The sequence below is a fragment of the Camellia sinensis genome, chromosome 2, assembly GCF_055761805.1.
Source record: "Camellia sinensis isolate YWXY chromosome 2, ASM5576180v1, whole genome shotgun sequence".
Taxonomy (NCBI): domain Eukaryota; kingdom Viridiplantae; phylum Streptophyta; class Magnoliopsida; order Ericales; family Theaceae; genus Camellia; species Camellia sinensis.
In genome coordinates, this window is record NC_138962.1 from 29,829,937 (window position 1) to 29,843,545 (window position 13,609).

Here is a 13,609-nt window from a genome sequence, read left to right on the forward strand (position 1 = left end):
GTGGCAAGTATGTGGCAGGTGGTGGTGGTGGGCGGTGGATGGTAGTGGTGGGTGGTGGCGGGTGGATGGTAGGTAGGTGGTGGGTGGTGGTGGTGGTGGCGGCGGCGAGGGGTGGCAGGTGGGTGGTGGCCTGTAAGTGGCTGGTGGTGGCCGGTGGTGGGTGGTGGTGGGGGGTGGGTGGTGGTGGCGAGTGGGTGGTAGGTAGGTGGTGGCCGGTGGGTAGGTGGCCGGTGGTGGTGGCGGATGGTGATGGCAAGTGGGTGGTGAGTGGTGGTGGCAGGTGGTGGGGGGTGGGTGGTGGTGGCGGAAGACGGTGGCGGAAAATGGTAGCGGGTGGTGACTAGTGTTGGGTGGTAAAAAAAAAAAACTGAAAACTCAAAATGGAAACACATTTTTTGTGTTTTCATTTTTTGGTCAAATTAATAAACTGAGACCACTGATTTATAAATCAAAAATTTTACCAAACAAATTTTTATTTGAGTTTTTAAAATTTTTGTAAATATAAACAGAAAACTGAAAACGTAAGTGTTACCAAACGACACCTAAGTGTTTCTTGAGTTGAGAGTCCACTTGTCTATCGCCATCTATATAACTTGCCTTCATTTCCCTTAGAAATTCACATTCTCATTCATCTTCATAAATCCCTAGCCATGGCGTCCACAAACCCAGAAGAAGTGACCCACGAGTTTCCCTTCTTCCGAGTTTACAAAGGCGGCCGCGTTGAAAAATTCCTCTGGCCGCCGCAAAAACTCCCTCCCACCGGCGTCGACCCCATCACCGGCGTCCAATCCAAAGACGTCATCATCTCCGACAATCCCCAAGTCTCAGCCCGGATCTTCACGCCCCGAATATCCGACCCGACCCTAAAACTCCCCGTTCTCCTCTACATCCACGGCGGCGCATTCTCCTTAATGTCCGCCTTTTCCCCCAGCTACGACGCCCACGTCCGAACCCTCGCTGCCGAAGCCCACGTCATTGCCGTATCCGTCGAGTACAGGCTGGCACCAGAGCACCCGATTCCGGCCTGTTATGACGATTCATGGGCTGCGCTCAAATGGGTCGGGTCTCATGCTAATGGTGATGGGCCCGACCTGTGGTTAAACAACCACGCGGATTTTAATCAGGTGTTCGTCGGTGGGGATAGTGCCGGAGGGAATATATCTCATACGATGGCGTTTCGGGCGGGGACGATTGGGTTACCCGGGATTAGATTAGTAGGGGCGTTTTTGGTCCACCCGTTTTTTGGTGGTGTGGAGCTTGATGATAAGATGTGGTTGTACATGTGTCCATCAAATAGTGGGCTTGATGATACTAGGATGAAACCGAGCGTAGAGGATCTCGGTAGGCTTGGGTGTGAGAGGGTGTTGGTGTTCGTGGCTGAGAAAGATCATCTGAGTGGGCCAGGTAGGGCCTACTATGAGAATTTGAAGATCAGTAGATGGAAAGGGACGGTGGAGATTGTGGAGAATGATGGAGAGGAACACTGTTTCCATCTGCACCACACCACATCTGATAATGCTGTGGCTCTGATTAAAAAGATTGTTTCTTTCATCAATCAAGAGTAGTTGGGCCCTGTTTTAAGATTTTTTTATGTGATGAAATGAAATGGGTTTGTTGTGGAAATATGTTTCTTCAATGATGTATCCAGAATCCCATGAAAACGTGATTATGATAATTCAATGCATAATAATGGGTTATTAGCTTTTGAAGGATTATTAAGTCCTAAGCCTCTGTTTGGCAAGATGGTTTTCAGGTTTTTTTGGCTATTTTAGTCACAAAAAACAAAATAGGCTATTTTAGCTATAACAAACAAAATATCACATCCAACCTATAATCATTACATTCTTCTCTCACAAAAAAAGTCAAAAAAGCCAAAAAGTCAAAAAGCCAAAAAGCCCTTCCCAAACCAAGCTTTTTAGCCCAGGCTAAAATAGCCAAAAAAACCAAAAAGCCAAAAAGCTAACTTACTTCCCAAACCAAGCCTAAATGTGATATAATTTCTATATATCAATAACAAATAAATAAAACTTTAATATGGCAACAAAAAATTGATAAAATAAGCAATTGCAAAGACTTTATGGGTAGATTTAGGTTTTGTTTGGGAAGTAATTTTTTTAACCTAAAAGTTAAAAAGTTACTAAAAAAATAAAAAAAACCAACGGCCTATATTAAAAATTTAAATATTCATTTTTCTCTTTATTTTTCGTATATCTTTTTGTAAAAAATCAAAAAATCATTCCAAATATATTAAATTTTTTTTTTGCATCATATTTTAGCTAAATAACTAAAAATTACTAAAAAAATATATTCCCAAATTAAGCCTTAGTGGCAACAAAATTTTCAAAAGTTGGCAAATTGAAAAGCATTTTTAAAAATTATATATGCAAAAATAAAGTTTTTAAAATACTTTGAGTGGGGAAAATTAACTCTACTTGTTTCACAATGGCTCCACACTAATAAAATATTGTGGCTCTTTTTGAAGTAGTAGTAGTAACGCTTAGAGTGATTGAAAAATGTTTGGTAGTTACAAATTCTGTAGCTTAAATAGTTCGAAAATGTCAAAACGATGTCGTTTTGATATTTTCGGAGTTGTTTTGTACCCAAAACGACGTCGTTTTGACATTTTCGGGCCATTTAAGCCACAGAATTTGTGGCCACCAATCATTGCCAAGAGTGATTATTAGATACTTTTAAAATAAGTAGTTGGGTTGTTCGACAGTTTAAATATAAATATTTTTAAAATTATATTTGATTTATGAATTTGGAAAATGAAATGTAATTAGATCTTATATTTAATTTGTTTTGGTGTTTCATATTTCTTCATTAATCCTTATTTATCAAGCTCTTTTATGTTCCCCAATAAAAAGTTTTAAAAGAGAAAGAATTACGTTTTTTAAAATCATTGTTGGCTACATATTTTGTAAAAGCCAGTTACAGTTCGACACGTGGCAGAGTAAGGGTAATAAAGGGAGGTTATTCAAGCCTTTAATCATGATCGTACACGTGGCAATAAATATTGGTCCTCACCTGATCTGAGTAACACTAGATCAATAACGGGATGCAAGATGACATATCTTCAACGGTTACTCATATTCAAATTCAAGTACAAGAGGGAAACTCAACTGCCAGTAATGGCGTAATGGAGCTACTTGTAAGGAAGCATGATCAGCGATCATGGAGGAGCAGTTCGACGGTTCGAAGTGCAGTTCGAAGGTCATCACTGACGAGTATAAATAGCGGGGCAGCCCCCAGAAAAAAGGACGGACTCAGATCATACAAACCAGTCATTTACTTCATATATTTTCTTTTCCAGTCTTTTACATTTCCAGTCTTTAAATACCTGTTCTTTAAATACCTGCACTTTAAATACCCGCACTGCACTTCGATTCATAGGAGTAGCTTCAAGTAGATCCAAGTAGATTGCTGTTGTAAACCTCTCTGAGGCTGAGTTCGAACCATTGTAAGTGTTCATTTTTATGAAATACTTCAATTGTTCTTCATATTACTATTATTTCTATTAACTTCTCCTAAGTCAAGCCACCAGTAAAAGTCCTCTTCATTGAGGCTGAAAAGAACTAAAACACAATCGTCTGATAATTGGTTGGCAATCACAATTTCTGTAAGGACTGATTGATCCTTGCTGGCACGCTCACATTCACAAAAATACCCTTCGAAAAGCCAAAAAGCCAACATATATTTTTGGCACGCCCGGTGGGACATAATTAAAAATGGCTAGAAGAAGACGACAAGGAGAAAATGAACGCTTGGAAGAAAGCGTGGAAGGAGAGGTAGAAATACCAAATTCAGAGGATAATGTGGTAACACATCCTGTGGAAACTCCTATATTGTCAGAACCTATGGTCGAACAGACCAGTACTTCTGGACAAGAACCATATGTTCATATTATCGGACAAAACCAAGGAATTGGACCGTCCACTGTGCCATTTATTCAACCAACAAATCCATGGGATGGTTTAGTAAATGCCATGGGACAACAATTAATGAACACAATGGAAAGGTGGGCAACATCCTTTTTGGATCGAATGAATAACCACCAACCAACAAACACAAGACACACGGAGGAAGTTGTAAATGTCCCCCAACAAAGATTGGCTAGAGAAAAACAGCCTATGCAAGTTAATGGACATTCTAATGGTCAAACTAGTACCCAAAACTTTGAAAGACCATCACCTCAGTCTTGGTATGAACCCATTTCAAGGCCTATAACAGGCCAAAATGCCTCAGTACTTAATAATGAAGCCACACAGGTTGGTGGATCTGGCCAAGTACAAGAAACTGGCATAAGAATGGTTACAAATCCCATGTTCGAGGCCATGCCTGGCACAAGGGGGTACACTAATCCCTTATTCGAATTTACACCCGGGGGGTTGGAGGGTTTTCCTACAAATAGCAGAGACACAATACCTGTTCCAGCACCTTTTGCAGGTCCTTTCGCAGGTCAGGCTCAAAGGGGTTACCCACACCCTCAACAGCAACCTGCACCGCAAGGACAACCAGCCCCAAATTTACCACCTTATGGACCAAGAGGACCACAAGCACAAGTTTGTCCACCAAATCCTGTGTTTGCCCCTCCAGTAGTGGTTCAGCAGGCACAAAATATGGTCCCTAGAGACCAGATTGCTGATATTGTTAGGGAGATATGTGGACCAATGGCTCGGGGGGTCCAGACTCCTATATACAGAAAACCATACCCAGAATGGGTAGATAGGGTACATGAATACCCAAGGGGATTCAGGATACCAGATTTTACCCTTTTTTATGGGACTGGAAATCAATCAACGATAGAACATATTGCTAGGTTTGCTGCTCAATGCGGTGAATTTACTAATCATGACTATATGAAACTGAGATTATTTCCAAATTCCCTAACGGGGGGAGCATTTATATGGTACATCAACCTTACACCTGGCTCCATTCAAAATTGGCAACAAATGGAAGAGGCATTTCATGCCCAATTCTTCCAATCAGAGCCAGAAGTATCTATGGCAGATTTGGCTAGATTAAGTCAAAGGCCTGAAGAAAAGGCTACTCAGTTTATTGCCAGATTTAAAAGGGCTCGAAATAAATGTAGAGTCATCTTGCCAGAGCCAGAATTCGTCAGATTGGCTCAAAATGGTTTAGAATTCAGGCTTCGAAAGAAGTTTGATTCAACTGAATTCAGAGATTTGGTCGAACTGACCTATAAGGTGTCTCGATATGAAGCATTATTAGAAGAAGAACAAGATCGAAATAATGCATCATATAGGACATATTATAGAGATCCTAATTATGAAATAGATGCAGCAGAGATTGTAGGCAAAGAACCCGTAATCTGTGAAGCATTAATTCATAAGGATACAACTATAGACCAGCAGTTTAAAAAGAAAGACTTTCACAGAAAATACTCTTTCGATTTAACAAAAGCAGATGACATCTTTGATTATTTGCTCGCGGCTAATTTCCTTAAGTTACCAAAAGGAGTAAAACTACCATCTCCAGATGAACTGAAAGGAAAAGTATACTGTAAATGGCATAATTCTTGGTCTCACTCGACTAAAAACTGCATTGTTTTTCGAGACAGGATCCAAGAACAGATTCGGAAAGGAAGTTTGAAGTTCCCAGCTAAAACAGAAAAAGCCATGGGAATTGACAGTGATCCGTTTCCGGAAGTTGGAGAAGGCACAGCTAATGTGGTTGTACCAAACTTCTAGAATCTATCTCTGCAAGAGTTGGAAGAGGTCAACGTGCAAATGCATACTGCCAACCAGATAACTGCTAAGAAGGAGGCTAGGAACCCATCAGCTATTGGACAAGGTTTCTCACATCAGGAGGAGCAATCTGACGAAGAAACACTAGATGACAACTCCTTGGAAGCAGCGGTGATGCAGAGAATGTGCCCCAGGTGCAGACTCAGTTACAAGTGGCTGAAGGGGCTTCCAACTGATGGGAAGCAATACTACAGGGATGTTCAGAGACGTCCTAAGTCAACCAATGCTTACAACAAAAGGCCGTATCCGGCTAGTGATAGGCAGAGACCACCAGTGGTTGAGCCTGTGGTGAACAGAATGCATGACAAAGGCAAGAAGCTCTTGCATGAATCCAGGCCACATAACTATTATAGAATGGAGAGTGGCCATTCTGAAAGAAAACTAGAGAGGGGTTCAGTTCATGGAATCAAAGCCAGAGATTGGCCCCCTAGACCAGTTTCACGCAGGACGGAAAATGGTCACCCTTATCGAAGGTCTGAATCAGATTCAAAACATGAGGACAAAACCAAGCACTTACCTTCACGGCCAGTTTCGAAGATCGCTTCGAAGGTGGAAAAGGGCAGTTCAGCGTCTGAATCAGCAAGTTCATGGGTACCTGGAGTCCCAGACTGGTTTGTAATGCAAAACAAACCTAGAGAATTGCCTGTTCGAGGAGATGTTGTAAACCAAGGCAGGATGATCAGGCCTCCTATGGTGGCTCCAAATAACTGGGTGCTGCTTAAACACCCAAAGACAAGGGAATCAGACATGGTCCCAGTCATCTCAAGGTCGCAGAGGAGAAAAATTCAGCGCAGGTACACCCAGTACCAGAAAGATCTGAAGGAAAGTGGAGAAAATTCTTCACTAGTCAAAACGGAAGGAAGGAAGAACCCAAAGTCAGACCATGCTCCAAAGCCGGTTCCACAGAGCAAAGTGGTTTGCAGCCGAGAACAATTGGCTAAGGTTCATGCCGAACTAACAGCCAGAGAGAAGTCTAGTTTAGTTGGATTGGAGAAGACTCTGATGGAGAGTGACAGTGAGACGGAAGAAGAGATTGGCACAAGCCAAAAGAAAGAAATAATGGAAGAAGAGATGTTCGAAGCCTTCATGGCTGAACAAACATTTCTGACTGAAGAGCCAGTTGAGAAAGATTCTTCGAAGGGATCAGTTAGCAATGAAATACCAGAATGCATCATGCAGGATATTTCTGAGGGAGTCAACCAAAGTAACCAAGAGGGGGAACAAGTACAGCCAGCCATCCAGTTTGGCTCGTTTCCCCCAGTATCAGTGAACATGGTACACATACTACCATAGGAATTCCAAGCTGAAGATGAAAATCAGGAGGGGCAGGAAGCTGATCCAGTTCAGATCTCTAGTGAAGACTCGCAAGCAAGCATGGTGCAAGATAACTTCGAAATGGTTGCCCCGATGGAAGATGAATATGAAAGTGAGGAAGTGGTAAGCATCAATCTATCGTATCCATTCGAGTACCCCTCAGATTCGATGACGCAGCACGTCAGGCCTTTGTACATCAAGGCTTTCTTTGATGGGATACAGCTAAACCGAGTCCTGATAGACAATGGGGCAGCAGTAAACCTACTCCCGAAATCTTCTTTGAAGAAACTAGGAAAAAAGAATCCCAGGTTGATACCAACCAGCACAACCATTGCTGGTTTTGCTGGAGATAAGCAAATGGCTCAGGGGATTCTACCCATTAATTTAAGTGTGGGAACCAGGGATTGTATGACAACATTCTTCGTAATCGACAGTAATGCTAAATACAATGCTTTGCTTGGAAGGGATTGGATCCACACTAACAAATGTGTGCCTTCTTCTTTACATCAGAAAATCATGATGGCTTTAGGCAATGGAGAGACAGAGGAAATCGATGCAGATCCTCAACCCTTCATAGCCTGTGCAGACTTTGCGGAGGCTAAATTGTATATTGAGGAAGTGACACCTCTCAGTATACTGATGAAAGATGACAGCTCAGCCGAAGTGACGGCTGATGAGGAGGTGACACACCTGAAGCACTTAGTCCAAAAAAGTGCTGATGAAGAGGTTGTCCTTAGAGATGACAATGATGCCTGGTTATAGGCGAAGAGAGGAACCACAAGAAGCCAAGTCCTTGGCTTTGATTAAATTTTCAGCATTGGACATAAAAGCAATAGTCCAGAAAGTTCAGGAGCAAGAGAGAGAGGCCATGATAATTGGCTGCAAACAGCAGCAGCAACAGGCTAGAGTCTTGACTCTTGGTAAGTACTGTGCCTTGGACATTGAAACAAAAGTCCAGGAGATACAGGAAGAGGAAGCCTTGTGGACAGATTTTGTCTATGAAGAGGAGGACAGAGATATTGAATTGAAGAACCTGGGGGCAGAACCAAGCTTGAAGATCACTTCAAAGGTAGAAGAAACCAGAGGGAGTTCTCATGCACAAGACCCTTTAGAAGAAGTAAATCTAGGGGAAGGTTCTGTACAACAGCCCACTTACATAAGTGCTTGTTTGAATGCTCTGGACAGAAACCAGCTATTGGTTGTTTTGAAGAAATACAAAGATTGCTTTGCATGGCCTTATAATGAACTACCAGGATTGGATAGGTCATTAGTGGAACATAGGCTCCCCATGAAGCCTAATTTCAAGCCTTACAAGCAGAAACCAAGGAGGATGAGTCCAGAAGTAATTCAGAAGGTCAAGGAAGAGATCCTTAGACTCCTCAAGGCAGGTTTTATTAGAACAGCCAGGTATGTCGAGTGGCTATCTAATATTGTACCTGTAGTCAAGAAGAATGGCAAAATGAGGGTATGTATCGATTTCAGAAATTTAAATCTGGCAACTCCCAAAGATGAGTACCCTATGCCTATAGTGGACTTGCTGGTGGACAGATCAGCAGGTCACCAAGTCTTGTCAATGATGGATGGGCATTCCGGCTATAACCAAATCTGCAAGACAGCATTCAGATGTCCACAAGACAGCATTCCTGTCTCTCTGTCTCTATCTCTGTCTCTCTTTTCTTTCTCTCTCTCACTCATCACTCTTCTCTGTCTGTCTGTCTCTCTCTCTTTCTCTCTGTGTCTCTGTCTCTCTTCTCTTTCTCTCTTTCACGCATCACTCTTCTCTGTCTGTCTCTCTTTCTTTATGTCTCTGTCTCTATCTCTCTTCTCTTTCTGTCTCTCACTCATCACTCTTCTCTGTCTGTCTGTCTCTCTTTCTCCTTGTATCTCTCACTCATCTTTCTTCTTTCTCTGTCTCTCTCTCGTTTATCTCTTTTTGCTATTCTCTCTCTCTCTCTCTCTCTCTCTCTCTCTCTCTCTCTTTTTGTCTATCTCTCGAGCATCTTTTGTCTCTCTCTTTTTTTTTTGTCTCTCTCTCTCTCTATCTCTCTGTCTCTCTCGTTTTTCTTTATTCTCTCTCTCTCTCTTTTTTTTTTATGCCTCTCTCTCGTTAATCTCTTTTCGCTTTCTTTCTCTCTCTTTTTGTTTATCTCTTGTTCATCTCTTGTTTCTCTGTCTTTTTCTGTCTCACTCTCTCTCTATCTTTCATCTCTTGGTTCTAGATCATGACACAATGCAATTATACAATTGGATTTGTTATTTTTATAACTCTATTTTAATCTTAATATTATTTACACCGTACCTTTAGGCACGGACATACGCTAGTATATTTATATGGAGAATGAGTCATTACTATGTAATGAGCACATCTGTGATTGTTGTACGTCTCATTGGGGCCCGTTTTGGGTCATATTTTGATGATCTGAACCGTTTATTTTTTAAAAAATATCGAGTAGAACATATTTATAAAAAATCAAATTAGTCATTTATATTAGTTTTCATTTGATTAAAATAATATCTAAATTTGACCAAACTTACTAGTTGTGTGATCCAAGTAATTATTTAATTTTTTCCACTAGCAATTATATAGAGCTAAATTTTATTATCAAATGTGAAAGAATTTGTAAATTTAAAATTATAAATCTAAAAATTACTTTTATAAGTTTACAAATTTTAATACAAAAAATAATATGTAAAGTGAATAGTAAAGAGATTGATTCTGTACAACTACAAAAATTGAAAGGCAGCAATTCAAGATAAATTGTTATAGGCGAAATCTGATTAATTCTTTATCACCTTCCTCTGTCAAATTAATTAATTGTAACAATATTTGAATGAAGCACAACATACGCCTCTTTTATGTTGTTTTACTTGAATTTTAGAAATGAGCCCTAGAATGTCCACGTGCTAACTCAATATCTCACTGCGAAGAACAGAGAGAGAAACGCACGAGGAGAGACACTGGGTCGTCGCCGTTGCAGTTGCCGAAGTCGACGTTGAGGAACCACATCTCCCTAATCTTCTTCTTCTTCTTCGCTTTCGTCGCAGCAAATGGTAAGCGGCTTTCGGGGCCTCCGTGCGTGTTGCTTCCGCTTCTCTCACACGGCGGCGATTCCTCTCCCCATACACTCCTCCGCGCTCTCTTTCCGCCGCCGACTGTTCGTCACCAACTGCTCAGCCTCCGTCGCCGGAAAAAAGGAGAAGGTAATCGTGATTTCCGGCCCCACCGGTGCCGGCAAAAGCAGGCTCGCTTTGGAGCTCGCGAAACGCCTCAACGGAGAGATCATCAGTGCTGACTCTGTCCAGGTTTTAGAGATTTTCGCGCCGATAGCTCTTGTTTGGTTACGTAAAAATTTGAGGAAAAAGTAAACACTGAGCTAATTACAATACAACTGCTAGCTAAGTTGATTGAATTTGGTTTGTGTTACAGGTATATCGAGGACTTGATGTTGGATCTGCAAAGCCTTGATTGAGTGAAAGAAAGGTATTCATAGATTACTGCATTTTAAGATTCTACTTGTTTAAAGCATGTTTATAGCTCACAGGTCTTGTATCATGTATTATGGCCAAGTTTGGCAACCTAAAAATAATCCATCTTTTTTTTTTTTTTTTTCATCAGATCACCTCTCTACTTTTCTGCATATCTTTTCGTAAAAATAAAAAAGTGCACTTATTTAGGTCATCATCTTTTCTCTATCATGTGTCATGTATCATGGTCATTTGGTTGTTATTACTTAATTTTATAAAATAAGGTATGTGAAAGTTTGAAAGCGTCTATCTGTCTTTTTTGTAAGTGATTATTTCTTTCTCATACCTTGTATATGTGTGCTTATGCTTTGAATTTAACCCTTTTTTTTAGCGTGATTGTCTGTCCATCGGTCACCATCGTGGCAACACCCCAATCAATGGGTTTACAAGTTTCTGTCCAACTAGAAGATCTATCAGAAAAAGGTAGCTTAGTCTACGAGGATTAGGAAACACCATGATACACTAGTGCATAAAACAAATCATAGTTCTACTGGGCTAATGACAGGTGAATTGGTAGAGATAAACAAAAAGAGAAAAAGATAATGGACTTAATTTGCATTTTTGTGTTGTTTTCCTTTCTTTTTTGCGCCTTTTTGTGTCAGTTTCTGTTCGTTTGATGACAATGTTGTCTGGCTAAAGAGCCTTTTGTTTTTTTCTCTGTGTCTGTTGTTAGTTTTGTGGTGCCTGAGGGATGCCTCTTGTAAACCTGTATATGTTATTGTTTTTAATTTATAACTTATTTACCTAAAAGAAAGAGAACCCACAGTTTTGGCTCTATGTTTTGTGATTTATTAATTTCCTTCAATGGTTTCATCTTGTTTTGCAGGTCTATGAGGATGAAACAGTTTCTATTAACCCTTAGATTTATTTTATATTTTTATATTTTTGGCCTTTTTGATTCAGGGATCCACAATTGCTGATCTTTCAGTCTCTATTACACGGGTTGAGAATTACCAGCTGCCTCCTGAGGCTCCTCCCCTAACCCCTGTAAGTACCACGGCTGTTAAAAATAATACTTTGGTATCTGTTTTTATAATACTATTCTATCTATTCATTCTAAAAATTTATAGATAATGCGAATGTAAAAAAAGTTGGATGGGCTAATGACAGGTGAATTGGTCATGGACCTACTCACCTGATCCTGAGGCCCACATTGTAGTTTTTTGGAAACCTTAGTCGCTTTACTCCTAGAAGGATATAAAACCAAAGAAAATTATCAGTGAACAAGAAAAAATAATAATGATGGTGATAATAACAATAAAATAAATAACCTACTGATTGTAGCAGCAAGCAGAAATAGGTCAAACCCTCTGATGTTTTAATCAGTGAAGAAAACAAACTAGAAAACTTTGAAAGTGATTATATATTTGAAACCAGGTGAACTTATAGAGTTATTACTACTTTATTGATCTTATTAGCTTGTGAATTTCTCTCTATGATTTTCATGATTTGCCCAAGCATTATTATTACTAAAGCAATACTATGAATTGCTAACAAACACATTCAATGTCATATCACTACATATCGGAAAATTTTGTATGGAGGGATTAAGTATAATGATATTTGATTTAACATTCATGCAATAATTCTTGTGAATGTGTGTCACTCTAACATGTCATGCTTGCTTGACATTGATCATCACATATACAGTCAGTTGATGCATAACCACAGCAGAGTTGATTGATTCCCATATAGGTTGATAGTTTGGTTTTGGAGTTGCTAAAAGGCAATTTGTGTTTGTAGCGGTCTTTGAATTAATTTGTATTTTCATTTTTCAGGTCAGAAATTAATTAGAAAGATGCAAAATATAGTCAAAGAATTCAAGAAGTTTGTGCTTCAAATTTTTTGGTGGCTGTGGGGAAAGGATTGGGGCAGTTTAACAACTGGATAAATTACATTATTTTTGGTGTGATCTAAATGTAAGTTTATAAATTAATTAGTAAGTTTATTCATATGCTTCTGGCGATTTTTAAATTAATTTGTTTTTTTATTTTTCAGGTCAGAAATTTCTTGGAGAGATGCAAAATATGGTCAAAGAATTCAAGAACTTACTTTTTTCAAGTTTTTTATTTTTTATTTTTTAATGTATGTAATCACAGTTAATTTTTTTTTTATTAATTTCTTTGTATATACTTTTAAACATTTAACTTTCATTTATGAAATATATGATATTATTTCATTCAATATATGGTTGTGATTCAAAATATAGTATATAGTGTGTATTACATTATTCAAATGAGCGTGCAAAAATAATATTGATTATTCTTTAAATATGTCAAAATTTTTTTTATCACAGGTTTTATTAGTTATTAATCACACTTAAAAGGTGTGATCTAAAGTTTTTAATCACACTTAAAAGCTGTGATCTAAATGTTTTTAACCACACTTAAAAGGTGTGATCTAAATATTTTTAATCACACTTAAAAGGTGTGATCTAAAGTTTTTAATCACACTTAAAAGCTGTGATCTAAAGTTTTTAATCACACTTAAAAGCTGTGATCTAAATGTTTTTAACCACACTTAAAAGGTGTGATCTAAATATTTTTAATCACACTTAAAAGGTGTGATCTAAAGTTTTTAATCACACTTAAAAGGTGTGATCTAAAAGTTTTTAACCACACTTAAAAGGTGTGATCTAAAGTTTTTAATCACACTTAAAAGGTGTGATCTAAATGTTTTTAATCACACTTAAAAGATGTGATGAAAGCATTTTTTAATGACACTTAAAAAGTGTGATTAAAAATGATCATTTTTAATCACTCTTAAAGACCACACTTTAATAAAACTTAAAAGGTGTGATTAAAAAACATACATCACACTAAAAAAGTGTGATCTTTATCTATATTTGTAGTAGTGACATATCAAAGAGCCATGAACACTATCTTTCATGATCTTATTGGAGGATATTTGGAATGTTATATTGATGACATTGTGGTTAAGTCCCAATCCATGGAAGAGCACCTGTTTCACTTAGAAGCAGCTTTTGAAAGGATGAGGAAGTT

At 38.9% G+C, this 13,609-nt stretch overlaps 1 protein-coding gene and 1 long non-coding RNA gene across 2 annotated transcripts; both read left to right on the forward strand.

The window, feature by feature from the left end:
* The first annotated feature begins 549 nt into the window (after window positions 1–549).
* On the forward strand, window positions 550–1,709 carry LOC114271618 (2-hydroxyisoflavanone dehydratase). Its single transcript, XM_028213227.2, has one exon. The coding sequence runs from the start codon at window positions 651–653 to the stop codon at window positions 1,563–1,565; it is 915 nt and encodes a 304-aa protein (XP_028069028.2). The 5' UTR covers window positions 550–650; the 3' UTR covers window positions 1,566–1,709.
* Window positions 1,710–11,131: 9,422 nt separating this feature from the next.
* LOC114286042 (uncharacterized) lies at window positions 11,132–12,791 on the forward strand. The gene is made up of 3 exons (XR_014360264.1): window positions 11,132–11,594; window positions 12,386–12,526; window positions 12,606–12,791. It is a non-coding gene; the product is annotated as an uncharacterized LOC114286042 (long non-coding RNA).
* The last annotated feature ends 818 nt before the right edge of the window (window positions 12,792–13,609 follow it).

What these genes read in the sequence shown, in the direction of transcription:
- LOC114271618 (XM_028213227.2), top strand. Translation starts at nt 651, where the DNA reads ATGGCGTCCACAAACCCAGAAGAAGTGACCCACGAGTTTCCCTTCTTC.